Source organism: Puntigrus tetrazona, chromosome 22 (assembly GCF_018831695.1).
Source record: "Puntigrus tetrazona isolate hp1 chromosome 22, ASM1883169v1, whole genome shotgun sequence".
NCBI classification, from domain to species: domain Eukaryota; kingdom Metazoa; phylum Chordata; class Actinopteri; order Cypriniformes; family Cyprinidae; genus Puntigrus; species Puntigrus tetrazona.
Window position 1 is genome coordinate 12,211,104 of NC_056720.1, and position 23,641 is coordinate 12,234,744.

Genomic DNA, 23,641 nt, shown 5'->3' on the forward strand with positions numbered 1-23,641 from the left:
GCCTTCACTTTTCTTCAATGGAGTGAACAGAGGCACATTGTCCACATTTTTTACAATCTATGGGAGAGACTTTTTTAAAAATTGAATTCAGTAGTATAAAATATTTTAATAAAAAACTCAGATGTTACTGTGTAAATTTATAAAATAATGTGCAACTTCCCTTGTTACTAAAGAAAAATAAAAGTAATCGCATTTCCCCAACTCTTATTGTAAAATAAAATGAGATAACACGTTTTCACTTGCAAGGTATTTATTAGCACTACACTGTGTTGCATTACATACTGTACATGACAACAGGGGTTTGTTTTTAGGGGTTTTCAATGAAACTGTCAAGTAACAATCAAATATATTTTGACAGAGATCAACATTTTCTTCTAAAAATGTACAAAATCTTATTCTTCCTTAATATGTTTCTGGATCCAGGAGAGAATGTCCTCATCAATTTGAACTGAAAGAGATCCATCCGGATTGATTGGAACGGTGAAGGGGAGAGGAATACCCATTCTTGACATTGTCATCTGGAACAGCACAGGGGAAATGAATAAATTGTGTTTTCCTTTTATATCTTTATGAAGTTTAATAATTTAGGGAAAAAAATTACCTCTGGAATCCTGGCAATGACATTCAAGGACCTCTGAGTAGGCAAGGCTGCAGTAAGTTCAATCTCTTTCTCACTGTTTGTTGCTCTTTCGAGTCTGAATCCCGCCTGGTAAGCCGCCATAGAGATGTGTTTGGACATTCTAAATGGGATGAGATACACAGATAATAATAATAATTAAATCAATGTCCTTATCTACTTTATACAATTGTTGTTTTGTTCTGATAAACATTACTTTTTAGCATAGGTGGTGACAATAATGGGCAGTCTCTCCCATTCCAGCTCTAAACGTGCAGCAGGGAATTCACCCAGTACACCAGCCTCAGCTTTAGCAGTGATTGCATACTGCTGGCACTCTGGACCCCAAGCAAACTTGGCCTGACAAACAGATTTATGGTTAATTATGGCTTGAGAAAGACTTATTCACAAATTTTTTTTAAAATCACACTTCCAGTCTTACAGTCACTTTGTGCTTGCTCAGCAGAGCACCATCAACACAGATCTTCTGGTTGTCATTTTCAGCGAGGGAAGAAACAACAAGTTGCACTCTTGCAGTTGGTCTGTCAAAGTAAGCAGCAAGTTGGTAGCCCAGCAGTTTGTGGTCAACTCTCACAGCACGGGCAATGACAGCAAAAACAGGTGGAATTGTATTTCCAAGGAATTTGGCCTGTAAGCATAAAGCATACAAATATTAAATATCATACTTTCATTTGGAGTTTTGTGTTGTTATTATTAAACAAATGCCACTGATTCACCTGTTTCTGGATACGCTCAAAGCTAGATCCAGAACTTCCACTGCTAACTGCCTTTGAGGCTCCATGGGTTGCCAAGTACTGCAAGCAAAGTAGTATTATGAACACATGTATCTGATCATATAAAGCAACTATATATAATATTACCAATATTATTTTAAGTAGTTACTCGATCTTTGTGGAATTTCCTGAAAGGCTCCATGATGGTGGCAGTCTGAAAATTCATATAAAATGAAAATTAATGTAAATTAATATACATTTTTATGAAATAACATTGGCTATATAAAGGATTAGTTAACCCCAAAATTATAAATCTGTCATTAATCACTCACCCTCATGTCATTTCAAACCAGGAAGACTTTTGTTCATCTTCAAATTAAGATATTTTTGATGAAGTGTAACATTAGTAAATACATCAGTAAAACACATATTTGTGATATCAGTGGCTCAATTTCAGTTTTGTGATGCTTTGTGAAAAAAACCCAAAAAAACTATTTACTCAACCATTTTCAATTTTGTTGTTTTTCGCAATTTTGGAGAGAATGTATGTGATAGTTCTCTACCTGGAACATTTACTTTTCTTTGCTGTCTGTGGAGGGTCAAATAGCTAGCTCTTAGATTTAATAAAAAATATCTTAAGTTGTGTCTCAAAGATGAATAAAAGTCTTACAGGTTTGGAATGACATGAGGGCAAGTAATTATTGACAGAAATTAAATTTTGGGATGGACTAATCCTTTAAGCAACACGTCATTCTTTGCCCTCACCTTGGACACACGAGAGCTGGACATGGAGGAGCTTGAACTGCTGCTGCTGCTATGGCTGCTGCTGCTGCTCTTGCTTTCAGAAGAGACGGGCCTGTTTTTATCTTCAGTCTCCAAGATTTCCTTCAGTTTCAACAGGAAAGCCTTTCCTTCTGGAGTTTCCTCATCAATGAGACTGATTTGCTTAAGAAGCCTCTCAGCAGCTCTAGGACCAACTTGAACTTCAAGCTCCAGTTTTTCAACAGCAGGACCTTCAGCTACAGCCAAAACGACAGATTATTAGTTTTCTTTTTACCTGAAAATCCTTTCATGAATGATTTTTGTAAGTATACCTCTTGACACTGCAGCACGGGCTGAGTGTTGTCCAAGTATGTAGTACAGAGGAGCATTTCTGATAAAAGCAGCATTTCGAGAGTGCACCTCAACGCATCCCTTGATTTGGATGAATGAGCAGGCAGCACAGAGAGTCTGGTGGAATGGAGCAGGTGCTCTTACAGTAGCCTCAGCTGAATTCTCAGAAGACTGGAAAGAAAAAACTAAACTCAATACTTTATCTTATTGAAGTAAATGTTAGTATATTTTATAAGTTCAATTGAGGCTTACCAAATCACCAGAATAAGATGCCTGAGAGTTTTGCATGGATATCTCAGGTACTAAGGAAACAATTCTTTCAGCAGTAGGATCTTCAATGTTTCTGACCACAGCAACAGTCTCAAAGCTGTTGGAATGAGAAAAGTAAAGGATATTTAACAAAAGTACTGTTATAACAAACTTTTTTTCTTCACCACATCATTAAGATTTCATTACCTCATATCAGCAATATGTTCAGGAAGCTCAACAGGCAGAGCCTCAACCTTGTAGTTGCCCTTGAGAATGTCTGCTCTTGCAGCCACTTTACCAGGTGCAATTGTACGAATCTTTCCTCTTGCCATAACAGCAGCTTGGATCAAGGCAGTGTTCACTCCCATCACAGCAAAGGTCTGGAGAGCAACACTGAAATAAGAATAAAAGAGATTGTTTGTAAAGCGACTGCTGTGTGCATTATATTTCATTTCTGTGAATGTACATGTAAAAGTATACCTTGGTCTAGCTTCAGCTTGGAGTTGAATGTCAGTCTTCTTCAGCTGCTCAAGAGTCATGGTCTCAATCTGCTCAGGCAGGGGAGGTGTAATGGTGGCCTGAACTAGAAGAATGAATGGAACAACATCATCCCTGGTGGTGACCCCCTCATATCAGAAAAAGAACAAAAAAAAAACATACCACTGACACTTGCAGCAGCAACAGCAGCAGTATACAAACTGAGCTCCATGGGCACACCAACTGCTGTTGGCAAAATACGACGCACTTCAGCTGCAAGCAGAGGTTTGGCATACTGCCAGGAAATTCCTTCCTGCAATGATTTAAGGGCCGCCTTCAACAGTTCACGTGGTTTGGGTCCAGTCACAATCTGGGGAAAGTGTTTATGAGAAAATGCATTTTTATTGTGAGAATTTTTCATGAAACAAATCTTAAACAGATATGAAGATATGGTAATGAGAAGGGAGAAATGATCTACAGAACAATACCGGTATAGCTTCTTCAATGATGGTCTTGTCAACGTTGACAAAACCTATTTCTTGCCCAAATAATCTGATGTAGGCTGAAGCCAATGGCTGATTGGTTGGCAGGGCCTTCCAATTCGCAAGCTTGAAAGTTTAAAACAGAAAATTCATATATATTGCAATACATATTGTCATATTGGCAATAAATTACTTACGTATTACAAATTTACAGTATATTAGCAAAAAAATTATACAATACATTGTATATGGAAACTTACTGCTCTCACGGTGCGCTTAATCTTTGTGATACGGTCAACACTTTCATCGGCAGCAGGAGATTGCAGAAGAGCCTCCTGGATTCCTTCAGTTCTCACACCAATCTGTTTGAGAAGATCAATTGTGTGAAGACTGAAAACATTTGACACCATTATTCAAAAAAAATTATTAAAAAAATACTTGGTTGACTGACCTCAAGAACATCAGCAGCAGCTCCAGCTAGGTAAGCACGTGCTTTAGCTACAACAGCTCTGGGCAGGATTGTGGCAGCATCATTGATCATGTAGGCACTGCCGGCAGCTCCAGCCATAAGAGGAGCTGAACAGGAACAGAGGTAAAATGCAGTTATTCAATACTCAGTGTGAGATGATTTTCAAAACACCCAGGACATAACTATTATACTTACTATGATAGAAGTCCAGCTGAATTGCTCTGCTGAAACGGAAGCTAAGTCTGTCCAGCTTGCGGCTCATAAGCTTGATGGCGACATTAGCTGCACCAGCACTGAAATGGACAACCATGATTACCTCTGGCTTGTGCTTATGTGATGAAGGAAAATATATGACAAGAGATTTGTTTTTCTTACACAGCTGCCATATCAGGAGCAGTGATTCTGGTCAAGGACTTGATGTGGGAATAGGCGAAGCTTGCAACATGCATGTTAGTCTCAAACTTCAAAGCACCAGCAAGACTGGAAACAAGAGCCACTGATGGCTTGGTCTCAAACAACACAATACAAGCAACCATGCGCACTTCTGGATGGAGAGCCCTGTCCAATGCAAGCTGCAAGGCCACTGGCTGAACCTGAGGTAGGAAATATGGATAGTTTATAACTAGAAAGAATCTGCTTCATCTTTCTTTTTTTTTTAGTCTGACACTTACAAGTTTGGGCTCTTTCTTAGCAATGTTCCTCAGGGACAAGATAGCATCAACCTGAACCCTAAGGGGCAGAGAATTAGCTGCAGTTCTCAGTCCAGGCAGGAGCTTCATGATGGGTTTAAGACTAGCAGGGTGACCAGCATTGCCCAGAACTTTCAAAGCCAGAGTGATTTCAGGAATGTCATTCTTAGAAGTTGCTTCTGCAGCAATATCGTGGATGGGCTGAGGAGATTGATGCACATCCAGTCAGACAAATATTAATAAGTAAGTGACTGGTAGAAACGTAAGGCTTGAGGTTTTTACCCTGAGAAGCTCAGCCGAGCAAGTGGGAACTGCAACACAGTGCCTGGCGATCATGGAACCATATCCAAGCATGACAACTTCACGGAGAGCTGGGATCTTGGCAATTTTCTCATGCATAGCCAAACTCTGTTCAGCAAGATAAAAAAATATGTGTTATTTATATATATATATACAGTATATATATATATATATATATATATACATTTGGAGTATAGTTAGGTATACTCACAGCAGTCAACTGAATGGATTCCAGATCAGCAGTGACCATTTGCAGAGCAACCACAAGAGCCTGAATGAACTCTGGAAGGGTAAGTTCACCAGCCAGGAACTTCTCCTTGATGAATTTTACAATGACTGGTGTGCCAACAGAAGGAAGAGCATCCAGGAGCCATCGCCTACCAGAGTCATTGTTTAAAATATGTCCATAACAAAAATAATAATAAAAATCCTATTAATTTATTGCTAACAAATTGTACCTGTAAGCGGGTTTGTCCCTGAACTGAGCCCAGATAGTCTCAATGTTCTCCAGGGTGGAAACACGCAGGAGCTGGATGAGCTGAACAAACTTAAGGGGAGCATCCTCATGGACCATGGCAACATTATTTGCAACAAGATGCTTTAGGACCTCGGTAATCTAGAAGAGAATAAGAGCTAGTCTTAGTTGATGTCTTCAGCGTGGTTCAAAGGCTTTGACTCTGAGATTGTTATAGTAATACCTGGGCTGGTGCATCACTGATCTTCATCAAATGAATTGGGGTTTGAAGAATCTCAGTTGCAAACTCATACTGCAGGGATCCACGGGCCAAGTAATCGGCTTTGATTGGAGCGACAGGGGTCTTCTCATTTTCAACAAAAGTCAAGGTTTGTCTGAAAGAAATTATGATTTCTGAAAGTTACTTTCGATTTTAAACCTAAAGTTAATGCAATGTGTTGGGAATATTGTTGATATTTCACATTTCTAATAAAAATCTCATAGCTGATCATACTTTGCTTCCATCATTGCAGCTCCATGAATCTCATTTAAGGGTGAAAACTGATGCACTTCCTCAACTGTTGCCTCAGCGATCAGTACACCGGCGGCAGCTGGTTTCATGATGTAGTTGTAAGTTGCAGTTTCAATCAGACTCTTGACCCTCTGTTGAGGGAATGGTATGTGATGATATAATCTCTTGCATTTTAATTGAGTAAATATTTTGATTCTTTCCAATCCTATTCATTACCTCTGTGCATTCAGAACACCTCTCAGTGTATGCCAAACCAACATCCTTTATGATTCTCTCCTGGCAGTGACTCAGATCCTTAGACTTGGTGACAGTAATGTGATTGGCCTTTGGATCCTCGTTGATGACATAGTGAGTCCTGCACACTCCCTGAGCTCCAGCCTTGAAGAAGAAGTATAAATGAGATGCAGAGCTCAAAAAGCCACAAATAATGCCTTAATGCCTTAATAGTGACATGTAATAGGATCACTTTATCACCTCTTGCAGCTCATAGATGTTCTGGGTCTTCTTGAGGTTGAGCTGAAGGATGTTGAGGATACCTCTGTGCAAGTTCATGACTGTAGGGGAAACTCCTGCTGGGGCAAAAACCTTTCCAACTACACCATTGGCATACTCAAACTTGATGGGAATCTGAAGCTGAGCAGCCAGTGCTGTAGTGAGCTTAGTGGCAGGAACAAATTGATCCTTGGGCCAAATGCCAGCATACTCGTGGAGTAGAGGATCCATCAGCTGTAAGGAAACATCTTCACTTTAATGAGGGCATCAGTAATAGTTAATTATGACAAAAACTGTTTGTGTGTTGTTGTTGCCATTTAGTGTGGAAATCTTGTAGTTCCTGGAGTTCATATTAACCGTTACCTTCATCAGAAAGGTGTTTTCTGACACAGCACTGAGGTGAACCTTGCTGCTGACTTTTATACCTGCTCTGGCCAGACCTTCTTGAGGAAGACCACCCAAGAGCAGAGCTTCATACTTGTATACATAGGTCTTACCAGGGGCAAACTCAGGAACTAAAAAAGGTAGAGTATTTCTCTGAGTTTAAGCCAGAATGCAGTAGTTGTAAATTATTAGTTGAAAAAAATACAAGTAACATTATGCCAAAAGATGTTGCTTACCAAGGTTGATCTGTTGACATGCTAAAAAAAGACAAATTAGAGAATATGCATTGAAAATAATGATTTTTGCAAAAGGTTCTTACTGTACTTTCTGTAAAGAAAAATCTTGAAAAACAGAAAGAGGAAGATTTTAAGTTCAAAATATAAATCTAACTTACCCACGAGGGCTACAGTCAGGGCAAGCACAACAGCTCTCATGGCTGATGGTTTGTGAAGAACTCTTTAGAGCATCAGATCTTTTATAGTGGTATTTTGCTGACTAACTATATGTTTTTTAATTAAACATTAACAGATGTCTGTAGATTTGTGTCAAAAAGTACATAAGGCATGGCCTTTTGGTTGGTCAACTTGTCTGAACATATCACTTAGGTTAGGTTACCCTAGCCTGTCATGTGTCTACAGTATTACAAAATATCATCTCACATCCCAGAGATTCTTAACATGGTCTGGACTCTATGGCGGACAATCTATTTGTGAAAATTATGTCCCATGCTCTCTGAACCATTCTTACACAATTTGAGCAATCTGAATCCTTGCAGTGTTATCTTGGAGTATGCCCGTGTCATTGGGGGAAAAAAAGTCCTGGTCATTCAGTATATACAGGTAGTCCGCTGACCTCTTTCTTTAAAACTGCAACAACCCCAGATCATAGCACCTATTTACTAAAAATCCAGTTGTTGTTTTTTTCCTGGACAGGAAGTGTATCTATCTATATACAAATATAAGATGTATACCAAAAAGGCATATGACTGACTTTATGAGGTCAACTTTATGAGTCGTTGATACTGAATCAATTTATTAAAAAATGCCATGTAACGAAACGCTGCAGTGTGTTGCATGGAGATACAAAGGTTGTGGTGTAGCTTTTTAACAGTGAATCTTTTGCCTAAAGAGAGTTTGTGTGATAACAATGGCTGGTTTAGGGAGCGGGTTTCAGGTGACAAGTCCAGGTAAGTACAAGTAGCAGACACACAGGAAGATGAGGGTGGAGACGAAAGAGATCGAGAAACTCTTTACAAGTGAGAAAACTTTACCATTTTTACACAAAATTAGCTTATTTAAAATTTGATGCCTGCTACAAGTCTCAAAATAGTTGTGACAGAGGAATGCATATCATGGTGTAGTATTTCTCTTCTTTTTCTAACAGTTTAAAGAGGTCTGGGCATTGAGCTTCCTGATAAAGGTTTCCAGCTGCTGAAGAGTCTGATTTTGCTGATTTCGATGTGTTCCTGGGTAAACATATGTTTGTTCATGTTGTTGACCCTGGAACAACATTTTGATAAAAAAAATTTTGTCTTGACCATATCTCTACACCTAAACCTAACTTTACCTATGAGTAAGAGGAAATCAGAGGAATCAAATCAGAAGAAATAATAGATGAATGATACTGCTGTACAAGCACTAAAAACTATAAACTGGTTTGTTCAAATCTGATTGGCTAATCACAATATTGTTCCAGGATCAACAAAGGTACATGCAGGTACACGCAGGAACACGTAGAACTCAAAATCAGGTTCTACCTGGAAAGTTTTCCACGTCATGATTTTGCTGAGTTTGATGTGTTCCTAGGTCAACATATTTTGTTGACCTTGGAACTACATTTTAATCCATAAATTTAGTCTTGACCATATTTAACACCTAAACCTAATCTTACCCATGATTAATGCCTAAAATCAGATTTAATGATGTACAAGCACCAAACATAGATTGGAGTTTAAACTGCACAAAAAACTATAAACTGGTTCTTTAAATTTGATTGGTTAATCACAATGTTGTTCCAGTGTCAACAAAGATATTGATTCAGGAGCTTGTCACATTTGGTAAAATCAGGTTCCCTGTCTGTCAGTCACTATGAGTTATTAATCAATCAATCATTTTATTTATATAGTGCTTTTAACAATACAGATTGTATCATAGCAATGAACAGAATAAAATGTATGTATAATGACAAGATTGAGCAATTATTAATTATTATTCATTAAAATGAAGTGTCCCCAACTAAGCAAGCCTGAGGTGACAGCATCAAGGAACCAAAATCCGATTCGTACAGAATGGAGAAAAAAAAAAAAACCTTTGGAGAAACCAGGCTTAGTTGGGGTCAGTTCTCCTCTGGCCGGACGCTCAAAACTTAAATTTAAGTTACATTTTTTAAGTGCAGCTAAGTCGGATTGTGTAAAGGACTTATTTTTTGTTTGTGTGTTTGTTTGTTTGTTTGTGCGTGTATATCCGGTGATCTGTCCACGGGGCTCATCTTGGTGTTCTGGTCTCTGATGAACATCTCTGGGTGCTGATCCACCATCTGGATAAAAACTGAGAAACAGAATAAGAAAGAAACAAGACTATTATAAGCGTAGATGCCATTCTTTTTACAATGTCACAAGTACATTGTGTTTTATAAGTAGTGTTCTCGGTTCCTAATCTAATTAATGCAGCCTAACAATCCTTTAACATATTTTAATAATAAAAGCGTATTATTGTGTTATGTGTGAGATAAGTTAAAAAGATGTGTCTTTAATCTAGATTTAAACTGACAAAGTGTGTCTGCTTCCCGAGCAAGCAAAAAGTTAGGAAGCAATCGATTTTGATATTGTAGGAATTATCAAACAGTCAGAGTTTTGAGAACGCAGCGGACGTGCAGCACTGTAATGCGAAAAGACCTCACTCAAGTATTGAGGTGCTAAACCACTCAGGACAAGATTTTGAAATCTATTCAATATTTCATAGGGAGACAGTGCATTATTGACAGAACCGGGATAATATGGTCATACTTCTTATCTCTAGTAAAGACTCTATCTGAAGAATTTTGGACCAGCCAAAGTTTCTTTATTAAGTGTGCAGAACAACCACCCAATAAAAAATTACAATAGTCTAATCTTAAGGTCATAAACGCATGAAATATTATTTCTGCATTGGATGTTGAGAGCATAAGTCATAATTTGGATATATTTTTCAGATGGAAAAACATTGTTTTACATATGCTAAAAACATGGTTTTCAAAGGAAACTTAGCTATCAAACAGCACACCAAGGTTCCTAAATGATGGGTTAGACAATATCACTCTAAGAAGGAATATAGTTGTGAGGAAACTACCTCTTCTAGTATCTTTGACAGAAAAGGGAGAATTCGAGATTGGTCTTTAATTGACCAGTCTTTGGGGTCAAGATGTGTTTTTTTAATGAGAGGCATAACAACAGCCAACTTGAACGTTTTGGGGATCCTAATGACAATGATGAATTAACAATAGTCAAAAATAGGATCTATGACTTCTGGAAGTAGCTCTTTTAATAGTTTATATAAAATAGGGTCTAGCATACATGTTGTTGATTTAGATTATTTAAAAAGGTTGTACAATTCTTCCTCTCCTATAATAGAGAATGAGTGGATTTTTTCCTCAGGGAATCTAGAGTGTACTATCTGATGTGATACTGTAGCTGACGGCTGCATGTTTTTTTTATTTTTTTTATTTTTTTTTTATCTCTGATATCGATCTTTGAAGTAAAATAGTTCATAAAGTCATTACTGCTGTAATCGTGGAAAATATTACATGTTGACGTGTAGCTGCCCTCAGAGTCAACTCTCATATATTTCAATTCATAATATGCACTTTACAGTTTAGTTTTTTTAAAGAAGAAACTGTAACCCTCCAAGTTTATTCCTATATAGTTAGAATTAATGTAATAATGCCAATAATGTATGTGTTTATCGTGTTAATTGCTTTGTCGTATATGTGAACGTGTATATGTGTATTTTCTTATGTGTTAAATGTGCACTTTATTCATTTGTATGTATTTTTGTTTATTATTATTATTATTATTATTATTATTATTGAGTAAACACCACTTTCAGAGGGTTAATTTAAGTTTTATTTCCTTTCGTAGTTCTGATGGCATCGGGACCTAAAAGGGAGGCTAGACTAGAATGTACAAGACAAACCCAAGAATGACATGAGCCTTTGGCTACACAAAATACTTCTAGTTTTGTTTTTCTCCAGCCGCTTTCCTTTTTCCAGACTGCTTTCTTTAGGGTGCGAGTGTGCTCATACCACAGAGTCATATAGTTTTCTTTCATTGTTCTTAATTGTAAAGGAGCAAATGCATGTAAAGTGCTAGAGAAAAAGAGAGAGAATGAAAAAAAAAGTTATATAGTTTTTTCTGCAGTGTAGGATGCACTAAAGAATTGAGATCGAGATTACTTAAAGTGTTCTTTTGTAGTGGAAGTTATGGTTGTACCATATATGTAACAAGGTGCAGAGTTTATGGTTTTTAGCTATATGGAGTTCACACAAGACTAGATAATCTAAAATATCACTTAATTTGGTTTGGACATTTTCTAATTCGAGGAACAGACACAGTCTCTATAACGTGATAAGTAGGTGAAAGAATACCACTTGGAGTACACACCACAACCACAGAGGACACTTACAGAGACACTGGAGACAACTGAGACTTAAGGAGAAACATAAGCAGTAAGTCATTCACAAGGGCAAGAACCCACTTCATGCATACAAGACCAGACACTGACTGAACTGTGGTGTGTGCTTATATAGTGCTCTTGATGAACGTTGTTGATGAGTTGAAGGTGTAGTTAGGGAGTAGCTGTGATTGGTTGGTGGCAGAACATTGCAGATTTACCTGGTGATTTTTTTTTTCAAATGCACATAATCCCATATCCATTTTCTTCACAGATGAAAATAATGAGAATGCTTCACAAAAATTTAAAGTTTTGGCCTGCCATTTAATTTCTGACTAATGTATGTCCCATGCACACATGAGTTTGTGATATTACATGACTATATTTAATACAGTAATTTAAAATGTTTTATTGTAGACCAAAAGTAGTTTGCATTACTTTTAAAAAAGGAATTCACATGTGAATGTGTAAATGTACTTTTTGCTTGTTGCTTCAGAAAACAAAATTGAAATAAGCGCATTTCCCCAACACTGGTTTTAACTATCACTTATTATCATGGTTATTGTAAAATAAAAGGCAATCACACATTTTCACTTGCAAGATATTTATTAGCATTGGACGGCATTAAATTACATACTGTACATGACAACTGGTAATTTTTTTCAATTAAACTGTCAAGAAACAATCAAATATACATTAACAGAGTTCAACATTTTCTTCTTAATGTAAAATGTTATTTTTATGTCTTATTCTTCTCTGATATGCTTCTGGATCCAGGAGAGAACGTCCTCATCAATATGAAAGGAAAGAGATCCATCTTGATTGATCGGAACGGTGAAGGGGAGAGGAATACCCATTCTTGACATTGTCATCTAGAACAGCACGGGGGAAGTTAATAAACTGTGTTTTCCTTTTACATCTTTATGAGGTTTAATAAAGGAGAATTATTTTACCTCTGGAATCCTGGCAATGACATTCAAGGACCTCTGAGTTGGCAAGGCTGCAGTAAGTTCAATCTCTTTCTCACTGTTTGTTGCTCTTTCGAGTCTGAATCCCGCCTGATAAGCCGCCATAGAGATGTGTTTGGACATTCTAAATGGGATGAGATACACAGATAATAATACGAATTAAACAAATGTCCTTATCTACTTTATACAATTGTTGTTCTGTGCTGATAAACATTACTTTTTAGCATAGGTGGTGACAATAATGGGCAGTCTCTCCCATTCCAGCTCTAAACGTGCAGCAGGGAATTCACCCAGTACACCAGCCTCAGCTTTAGCAGTGATTGCATACTGCTGGCACTCTGGACCCCAAGCAAACTTGGCCTGACAAACAGATTTATGGTTAATTATGGCTTGAGAAAGACTTATTCACAATTTTTTTTTTAAATCACACTTCCAGTCTTACAGTCACTTTGTGCTTGCTCAGCAGAGCACCATCAACACAGATCTTCTGGTTGTCATTTTCAGCGAGGGAAGAAACAACAAGTTGCACTCTTGCAGTTGGTCTGTCAAAGTAAGCAGCAAGTTGGTAGCCCAGCAGTTTGTGGTCAACTCTCACAGCACGGGCAATGACAGCAAAAACAGGTGGAATTGTATTTCCAAGGAACTTGGCCTGTAAGCATAAGCCTATAATATATATATATATATATATATATATATATATATATATATATATATATATATATATATATATATATATTTAATATCATATTTTAATTAAAAGTTTTTTTTTGTTATGATTAAACAAATGCCACTGATTCACCTGTTTCTGGATACGCTCAAAGCTAGATCCAGAACTTCCACTGCTAACTGCCTTTGAGGCTCCATGGGTTGCCAAGTACTGCAAGCAAATTAGTGTTATGAACACATGTATCTGATCATCTAAAGCAACTATATTGTTACCAATATTATTTTAAGTAGTTACTCGATCTTTGTGGAATTTCCTGAAAGGCTCAATGATGGTGGCAGTCTGAAAATTAAAACAAAATGATTCAGTGTGAATTAATATATATGCTTATAAGACATACATTGCTTATTTAAGCAATACATGACATTCCTTGTCCTCACCTTAGACATGTGAGAGCTAGACATGGAGGAGCTTGAACTGCTGCTGCTGCTGCTATGGCTGCTGCTGCTGCTTTTGCTTTCAGAAGAGACGGGTCTGTTTTTATCTTCAGTCTCCAGGATTTCCTTCAGTTTCAACAGGAAAGCCTTTCCTTCTGGAGACTCCTCATCAATGAGACTGATTTGCTTAAGAAGCCTCTCAGCAGCTCTAGGACCAACTTGAACTTCAAGCTCCAGTCTTTCAACAGCAGGACCTTCAGCTACAGCCAAAACAATGGACCTTGATTATCATTGTGTTTGAAAATCTTTAAGTTTCATGAATGCAACAATTTCTGTAAGTATACCTCTTGACACTGCAGCACGGGCTGAGTGTTGTCCAAGTATGTAGTACAGAGGAGCATTTCTGATAAAAGCAGCATTGTGAGAGTGCACCTCAACGCATCCCTTGATTTCAATGTATGGGACAGCAGCACAGAGAGTCTGGTGGAATGGAGCAGGTGCTCTTACAGTAGACTCAGCTGAATTCTCAGAAGACTGGTGAAGAAAAAAAAAATTCAAGACTTTCCACTATGCAGCTTGAAGTATATGTTAGCATGTTTCAAATATTTATTTAAAGCTTACCAAATCACCAGCATAAGATGCCTGAGAGTTTTGCACGGATATCTCAGGTACCAAGGGAACGGTTCTTTCAGCAGTAGGATCTTCAATGTTTCTGACCACAGCAACAGTCTCAAAGCTGTTGGAATGAGAAAAGTAAAAGATAGTTCACAAAAGAGCCGTTACAAAAAACAACTTTTTTTTACAGACAACACTAAGATTTCATTACCTTGCATCAGCAATATGTTCAGGAAGCTCAACAGGCAGAGCCTCGACCTTGTAGTTGCCCTTGAGAATGTCTGCTCTTGCAGCCACTTTACCGGGTGCAATTGTACGAATCTTTCCTCTCGCCATAACAGCAGCTTGGATCAAGGCAGTGTTCACTCCCATCACAGCAAAGGTCTGGAGAGCAACACTGAAATAAGAATAAGAGAGATTGTTTGTAAAGGGACTGCTGTGTGCATTATGTCATTTCTGTAAACGTAACTGTAAAAGTATACCTTGGTCTAGCTTCAGCTTGGAGTTGAATATCAGTCTTCTTCAGCTGCTCAAGAGTCATGGTCTCAATCTGCTCAGGGAGGGGAGGTGTAATGGTGGCCTGAACTAAAAGGATGAATGGAACATCAACCCTGGTGCTGACCCCCTCATATCAGAAGAAAGGATATAAAGAAATATTTAAAAAAAAAACGTACCACTGACACTTGCAGCAGCAACAGCAGCAGTATACAAACTAAGCTCCATGGGCACACCAACTGCTGTTGGCAAGATACGACGCACTTCAGCTGCAAGCAGTGGTTTGGCATACTGCCAGGCAATTCCTTGCTGCAATGCTTTAAGAGCCGACTTCAACAGTTCACGTGGTTTGGGTCCAGTCACAATCTGGGGATAGTGTTTATGAGAAAATGCATTTTTTGTGAGATTTTTTCAAACAAATCTCAAACAGATATGAAGATATTTTAATGAGAAGGGAGAAATAATCTACAGAACAATACCGGTATAGCTTCTTCAATGATGGTCTTGTCAACATTGACAAAACCTACTTCTTGACCAAACAATCTGATGTAGGCTGAAGCCAATGGCTGATTGGTTGACAGGGCCTTCCAATTTGCGAGCTTGAAAGGTTAAAACAGAAAATTCATATATATATATATATATATAAAATATACATATTGTAATATTGTCAATGAAGACCAAAACAATTATACAATACATTGTATATAGAAACTTACTGCTCTCATGGTGCGCTTAATCTTTGTGATACGGTCAACACTTTCATCGGCAGCAGGAGATTGCAGAAGGGCCTCCTGGATTCCTTCAGTTCTCACACCAATCTGTTTGAGAAGATCAATTGTATGACGACTGAAAACATTTGACACCATTATTAAAATAAAATAATGACGAAATAATAATAAAAAAATCTTGCTTGATTGACCTCAATAACATCAGCAGCAGCACCAGCTAGGTACGCACGTGCTTTAGCTACAACAGCTCTGGGCAGGATTGTGGCAGCATCATTGATCATGTAGGCACTGCCAGCAGCTCCAACCATAAGAGGAGCTGAACAGGAACAGAGGTAAAATGCAGTTATTCAATACTCAGTGTGAGATGATTTTCAAAACACCCAGTACATAACTATTAGACTTACTATGATAGAAGTCCAGCTGAATTGCTCTGCTGAAACGGAAGCTAAGTCTGTCCAGCTTGCGGCTCATAAGCTTGATGGCAACATTAGCTGCACCAGCACTGAAATGGACAACCATGATTACCTCTGGCTTGTGCTTATGTGATGAAGGAAAATATATGACAAGAGATTTGTTTTTCTTACACAGCTGCCATATCAGGAGCAGTGATTCTGGTCAAAGACTTGATGTGGGAATAGGCGAAGCTTGCAACATGCATGTTAGTCTCAAACTTCAAAGCACCAGCAAAACTGGAAACAAGAGCCACTGATGGCTTGGTTTCAAACAACACAATACAAGCAACCATGCGCACTTCTGGATGGAGAGTCCTGTCCAATGCAAGCTGCAAGGCCACTGGCTGAACCTGAGGCAGGAAATATGGATAGTTGATAACTGGAAAGAATCTGCTTCATCTTTCTTTTTTTTAGTCTGACACTTACAAGTTTGGGCTCTTTCTTAGCAATGTTCCTCAGGGACAAGATAGCATCAACCTGAACCCTAAGGGGCAGAGAATTAGCTGCAGTTCTCAGTCCAGGCAGGAGCTTCATGATGGGTTTAAGACTAGCAGGGTGACCAGCATTGCCCAGAACTTTCAAAGCCAGAGTGATTTCAGGAATGTCATTCTTGGAAGTTGCTTCTGCAGCAATATCGTGGATGGGCTGAGGAGATTGATGCACATACAGTCAGACAAATATTAACAAGTAAGTGACTGGTAGAAACGTAAGGCTTGAGGTTTTTACCCTGAGAAGCTCAGCAGAGCAAGTAGAAACTTCAGCACAGTGCCTGGCAATCATGGAACCATATCCAAGCATGACAACTTCACGGAGAGCTGGGATCTTGGCAATTTTCTCATGCATAGCCAAACTCTGTTCAGCAAGATCAAAATTATTATATATTATTTTAAATTGGGCAATATTGAAATAACATTTGGAGTATAGTTAGGTATACTCACAGCAGTCAACTGGATGGTTTCCAGATCAGCAGTGACCATTTGCAGAGCAACCACAAGGGCCTGAATGAACTCTGGAAGGGTAAGTTCACCAGCCAGGAACTTCTCCTTGATGAATTTTACAATGACTGGTGTGCCAACAGAAGGAAGAGCATCCAGGATCCATCGCCTACAAGAGTCATTGTTTAAAATATGTACATAACAATAAATAAAAATCCTATTAATTTATTGCTGACAAATTGTACCTGTAAGCGGGTTTGTCTTTGAACTGAGCCCAGATAGCCTCAATGTTTTCCAGGGTGGAAACACGCAGGAGCTGGATGAGCTGAACAAACTTAAGGGGAGCATCATCATGGACCATGGCAACATTATTTGCAACAAGATGCTTTAGGACCTCGGTAATCTAGAAGAGAATAAGAGCTAGTCTTAGTTGATGTCTTCAGCGTGGTTCAAAGGCTTTGACTCGGAGATTGTTAAAGTAATACCTGGGCTGGTGCATCACTGATCTTCATCAAATGAATGGGGGTCTGAAGAATCTCAGTTGCAAACTCATACTGCAGGGATCCACGGGCCAAGTAATCGGCTTTGATTGGAGTGACGGGGGTCTTCTCATTTTCAACAAAAGTCAAGGTTTGTCTGAAAGAAATTATGATTTCTGAGAGTAACTTTCGATTTTAAACCTAAAGTTAATGCAATATGTTGGTAATATTGTTCATATTTCACATTTGTAATAAAAATCTCATAGCTGATCATACTTTGCTTCCATCATTGCAGCACCATGAATCTCATTTAAGGGTGAAAACTGATGCACTTCCTCAACTGTTGCCTCAGCGATCAGTACACCGGCGGCAGCTGGTTTCATGATGTAGTTGTAAGTTGCAGTTTCAATCAGACTCTTGACCCTCTGTTGAGGGAATGGTATGTGATGATATAATCTCTTGCATTTTAATTGAGTAAATATTTTGATTCTTTCCAATCCTATTCATTACCTCTGTGCATTCAGAACACCTCTCAGTGTATGCCAAACCAACATCCTTTATGATTCTCTCCTGGCAGTGACTCAGATCCTTAGACTTGGTGACAGTGATGTGGTTGGCCTTTGGATCCTCGTTGATGACATAGTGAGTCCTGCACACTCCCTGAGCTCCGGCCTTGAAAGAGAAGTATAAATGAGATGCAGAGCTCAAAAAGGCACAAATAATGCCTTAAACATGTAATAGGATCACTCTGTCACCTCTTGCAGCTCATAGATGTTCTGGGTCTTCTTGAGGTTGAGCTGAAGGATGTTGAGGATACCTCTGTGCAAGTTCATGACTGTAGGGGAAACTCCTGCTGGGGCAAATACCTTTCCAACTACACCATTGGCATACTCAAACTTGATGGGAATCTGAAGCTGAGCAGCCAGTGCTGTAGTGAGCTTAGTGGCAGGAACAAATTGATCCTTGGGCCAAATGCCAGCATACTCGTGGAGTAGAGGATCCATCAGCTGTAAGGAAACATCTTCACTTTAATGAGGGCATCAGTAATAGTTAATTATGGCAAAAACAATTTGTGTGTTGTTGTTGCCATTTAGTGTGGAAATCTTGCAGTTCCTGGAGTTCATATTAACCGTTACCTTCATCAGAAAGGTGTTCTCTGACACAGCACTGAGGTGAACCTTGCTGCTGACTTTTATACCTGCTCTGGCCAGACCTTCTTGAGGAAGACCACCCAAGAGCAGAGCTTCATACTTGTATACATAGGTCTTATCAGGGGCAAACTCAGGAACTAAAAAAGGTAGAGTATTTCTCTGAGTTTAAGCAAGAATGCAGTAGTTGTAAATTATTATTTGAAAAAAGTAACATTATGCCAAAAGATGTTGCTTACCAAGGTTGATCTGTTGACATGCTAAAAAAAGAAATTAGAGAATATGCATTGAAAATAATTATTTTTGCAAAAGGTTCTTACTGTACTCTCTGTAAAGAAAAACAGAAAGAAGAAGATCTTAAGTTCAAAATATAAATTTAACTTACCCACGAGGGCTACAGTCAGGGCAAGCACAACAGCTCTCATGGCTGATGGTTTGTGAAGAACTCTTTCAGAACATCAGATCTTTTATAGTGGTATTTTGCTGACTAACTACATGTTTTTAAATTAAATATTAACAGATGTCTGTAGATTTGTGTCAAAAAGTACATAAGCCATGGCCTTTTGGTTGGTCAACTTGTCTGAACATATCACTTAGGTTAGGTTACCCTAGCCTGTCATGTGTCTACAGTATTACAAAATATCATCTCACATCCCAGAGATTCTTAACATGGTCTGGACTCTATGGTGGATAATCTATTTGTGAAAATTATGCCCTATGCTCCCTACACAATACACATACACAATTTGAGCCATCTGAATCCTTGCAATGTTATCTTGGAGTATGCCCGCGCCATTGGGGAAAAAAAAGTAACCTGGTCATTCAGTATATACAGGTAGTCCGCTGACCTCTTTCTTTAAAACTGCAGCAACCCCAGATCATAGCACCTATTTACTAAAAATCCAGTTGTTGTTTTTTTTCTGGACAGGAAGTTTATCTATATACAAATGGAAGATGTATACCAATAAGACAAATGACTGACTTTATGAAAGGCTTACTGAGTCATTGATACTAAATCAATTTATTAAAAAATGCCATGTAACGAAACGCCACAGTGTGTTGCATGGAGATACAAAGGTTGTGGTGTAGCTTTTTAACAGAAATTCTTTTGCCTAAAAAGTCACTTAACTTTATCTTTTTGTTCATTAAACTTAGTCTTTGAAGAGAATAGATACGATACTGACGATGGATGTTTTTTATTACCAGGTCAGAGAGTTTGTGTGTTAACAACGGCTGGTTCAGGGAGCGGGTTTCAGGTGACAAGTCCAGGTAAGTACAAGTAGCAGACACACAGGAACATGAGGGAGGGGACGAAAGAGATCTGAAAACTTTTGACACTGGTTAAAGTAAATCGCTTGACATACAAGTTGAGTCCTTATCCACAATGGAGGCCAGACAATATTATTTATAAGTGTTTAAACTGAGAAACTTTACAATATTTTGCACAAAATTAGCTTATTTAAAATTTGATGCCTGCTACAAGTCTCAAAGTAGTTGGGACAGAGGAATGCTTATCATGGTGTAGTATTTCTCTTCTTTTTCAAACAGTTTAAAGAGGTCTGGGCATTGAGCTTCCTGATAAAGGTTTCCAGCTGAAGAGTTTGATTGTGCTGATTTCGATGTGTTCTTGGGTAAACATATATTGTTGACCCTGGAACAACATTTTAATTCAAAATTTTACCATATCTCTACACCTAAACCTAACTTTACCTATGAGTAAGAGGAAATCAGAGGAATCAAATCAGAAGAAATAATAGATGAATGATACTGCTGTATAAGCACCAAAAACTATAACTGGTTTGTTCAAATCTGATTGGCTAATCACAATATTGTTTCAGGGTCAACAAATGTACAAGCAGGAACACATAGAACTCAAAATCAGTTTCTACCTGGAAAGTTTCCCACATTGTGATTTTGCTGAGTTTGATGTGTTCCTAGGTCAACATATTTTGTTGGAACCTTGTTTGTTGGACCTTGGAACAACATTTTAATCCATAAATTTATCCTTGACCATATTTACACCTAAACCTTATCTTACCTATGATTAATGTCAGATTTCAGAAATCAGATTTAATGACAGATGAATGACACTGATGTACAAGCACCAAACACTCAATGCACAAAAACTATAAACTGGTTCTTTATATCTGATTGGTTAATCACAATGTTGTGCAGGGTCAACAAAGATATTGATTCAGGAGCACGTCACATTTGGTAAAATCAGGTTCCCTGTCTCTCAGTCACTATGAGTTATTAATCAATCAATCACTTTTATTTATATAGTGCTTTTAACAATACAGATTGTATCAAAGCAATGAACAGAATAAAATAAAAGAACACAATGATACCTTGGGAGAAACCAGGCTTAATTGGGGCCAGTTCTGCTCTGGCCGGACTCAACTTTCAGTAAATTTTTTTCATGAGCAGCTAATTCAGATTGTATAAAGGACTTATTTTTTGTTTGTTTGTTTGTTTGTTTGGGTGTGTGTGTGTGTGTGTGTGTGTGTGTGTGTGTGTGTGTGTGTGTGTGTGTGTGTGTGTGTGTGTGTGTGTGCGCGCGCGTCCGGTGATCTGTCTACAGGACTCATCTTGGTGTTCTGGTCTCTGATGAACATCTCTGGGTGCTGATCCACCATCTGGATACAAATTGAGAAACAGAATAAGAAAGAAACAAGACTATTATTAGTGTAGATGCCATTCTTTTTACAATGTCACAAATACATTGGTTGGAACCGAGAACACTACTTATAAAACACAATCTAATTAATGCCGCCTAACAATCCTTTAACATATTTGAATAATAAAAGCGTATTATTGTGTTATGTGTAATCTAGGTTAAGAATCTGAGTTGCCATCAAGTGTTAGATAGTGGTTTAAGTTAATATGTTTGGGGGTTTTAGGTTCAATAATTAGCACCTCTTTTTTTCAGAATTTAGCACTAAGAAGTTACTCATCAAGCAAATTTCAACTATACATTCTGTTAGTTTCTCAATTTGGTGTGTATTACCGGACGCAAAGAAATATAGAGCTGAGTATCATCAGTTTAGCAGTGAAAGCTAACACCATGTCTCCTGAAAATATATCCCAGAGGTAACATGTAAAGTGTGAAAAGTAATGGCCCTAGCACTGAGCCTTGAGGTACTCAATATTTCAATTGTGAATGATATGATACATCCTCATTTACTGCTACAAACTGATGGTAGTCCGATAAATCCAATGTGAACCAAGGTACTTTGAGTAATGCCAACAAAGTTTTCTAGTCTATTCAAAAGAATGTTTTGGTCGATTGTGTCAAATGCAGCACTGAGATCCATTAGCACTAATAACAAGATATAACTACAGTCAGAAGCAGGCCTAATGAGAGCAGTACTCAGTACACAGTACAGTCTAAATCCTGATTGGAAATCCTCACAGATACCAATTTTCTCTAAGAAGGAATATAGTTGTGAGGAAACTACCTCTTCTAGTATCTTTAACAGAAAAAGGAGATTCGAGAATGGTCTGTAATTGACCAGTCTTTGGGGTCAAGATGTGTTTTTATTAACGAGAGGCCTAACAACAGCCAACTTGAACGTTTTGGGGACATATCCTAATGACAATGATGAATTAATAGTCAAAAATAGGATCTATGACTTCTGGAAGCAACTCTTTTAATAGTTTATATAGAATAGGGTCTAGCATACATGTTGATTTAGATGATTTAAAAAAGGTTGTACAATTCTTCCTCTCCTATAATAGAGAACAAGTGGAATTTTTCCTCAGGGGATCTAGAGTGCACTATCTGATGTGATACTGTAGCTGACGGCTGCATGTTTTTTTTACTTTTTTTTATCTCTGATAGTATCGATCGTTGAAGTAAAATAGTTCATAAAGTAATTACTGCTGTAATCTTGGAAAATATTACTTGTTGACGTGTAGCTGCCCTCAGAGTCAACTCTCATATATTTCAATTCATAATATGCACTTTGTTTTTTTTGTTTAAGAAGAAACTGTAACCCTCCAAGTTTATTCCTCTTGAGTTAGAATTAATGTAATGCCAATAATGTATGTGTTTATCGTGTTAATTGCTTTGCCATATATGTGAACATGTGTAAGTTACCTGACCATGTGTTAATGTATAATTAGAAAATTAAGTGTATTTTCTTATGTGTTAAATGTGTACTTTATCCATTTGTATGTATTTTTGGTTTTTTATTATTATTATTGTGTAAACACCAATTTCAGAGGGTTAATTTAAGTTTTATTTCCTTTTGTGATAGCATTGGGACATAAAAGGGAGGCTAGACTAGAATATACAAGACATACTACAGACTCATGTCCGAATAAATGTTTGTTAAAACCCAAGAATGACATGAGCCTTTGGCTATACAAAATACTTCTAGTATTGTTTTTCTCCAGCCGCGTTCCTTTTTCCAGACTGCTTTCTTTAGGGTGCGAGTGTGCTCATACCACAGAGTCGGATAGTTTTCATTCATTGTTCTTAATTGTAAAGGAGCTAATTTATCTAAAGTGCTAGAGAAAAAGTTATATAGTTTGTTACGTACATTTTTTTCTGCAGTGTTGCACTAAGGAATTGAGAAATCTGGAAGATTACTTACAAAGCGTTCTTTTGTAGTGGAAGTTATGGTTCCTCCATACTTGTATCAAGGTGCAGAGTTTATGGTTTTTAGCTATATGGAGTTCACAAAAGATAATCTGAAATATCACTTAATTTGGTTTGGACGTCTTCTAATTCGGGGAACAGACACAGCCTCTATAATGTGATACGTAGGTGAAAGAATACAACTTGGAGTACACACCACAACCACAGAGGACACTTACAGAGACACTGGAGACAACTGAGACTTAAGGAGAAACATAAGCAGTAAGTCATTCACCAATACTTCATAAGCACAAAGGCAAGAACCCACTTCATGCATACAACTGAACTGTGGTGTGTGCTTATATAGAGCTCTTGATGAACTTGCTAATGAGTTGCAGGTGTAGCTAGTGAGTAACTGTGATTGGGTGGTGGCAGAACCTTGCAGATTTGTGACAGCAATGTTTAATAACAATAATAAAAGTTTTACCTGGTGTTTTTTTT

At 37.9% G+C, this 23,641-nt stretch overlaps 1 protein-coding gene and 1 pseudogene across 1 annotated transcript; both read right to left on the minus strand.

The window, feature by feature from the left end:
• Positions 1-392: 392 nt before the first annotated feature.
• Positions 393-7,458, minus strand: LOC122327877 (annotated as a pseudogene).
• Positions 7,459-12,383: 4,925 nt separating this feature from the next.
• LOC122327083 (vitellogenin-like) lies at positions 12,384-18,998 on the minus strand. Its single transcript, XM_043222256.1, has 28 exons — positions 18,944-18,998; positions 18,798-18,818; positions 18,547-18,698; positions 18,166-18,417; positions 17,921-18,082; positions 17,687-17,835; positions 17,417-17,567; positions 17,177-17,334; positions 16,935-17,100; positions 16,723-16,848; positions 16,423-16,641; positions 16,129-16,346; positions 15,949-16,046; positions 15,736-15,860; positions 15,533-15,634; positions 15,296-15,415; positions 14,996-15,182; positions 14,804-14,906; positions 14,533-14,718; positions 14,328-14,442; positions 14,051-14,240; positions 13,710-13,966; positions 13,567-13,611; positions 13,405-13,482; positions 13,048-13,254; positions 12,823-12,965; positions 12,591-12,729; positions 12,384-12,509 (listed from the first exon to the last, which is right to left on the minus strand). Exons 1-28 carry the CDS (start codon positions 18,981-18,983, stop codon positions 12,384-12,386), a joined length of 4,035 nt encoding a protein of 1,344 aa, XP_043078191.1. The 5' UTR covers positions 18,984-18,998.
• Between the last annotated feature and the right edge of the window lie 4,643 nt (positions 18,999-23,641).

What these genes read in the sequence shown, in the direction of transcription:
- LOC122327083 (XM_043222256.1), bottom strand. Translation starts at nt 18,983, where the DNA reads ATGAGAGCTGTTGTGCTTGCCCTGACTGTAGCCCTCGTGG. An exon ending in CCTGACTGTAGCCCTCGTGG is followed by an intron (nt 18,819 to 18,943) that starts GTAAGTTAAATT and finishes TTCTTTTTTTAG; the next exon opens with CATGTCAACAGATCAACCTT. An exon ending in TGCTGCTGCAAGTGTCAGTG is followed by an intron (nt 14,907 to 14,995) that starts GTACGTTTTTTT and finishes TCATCCTTTTAG; the next exon opens with TTCAGGCCACCATTACACCT.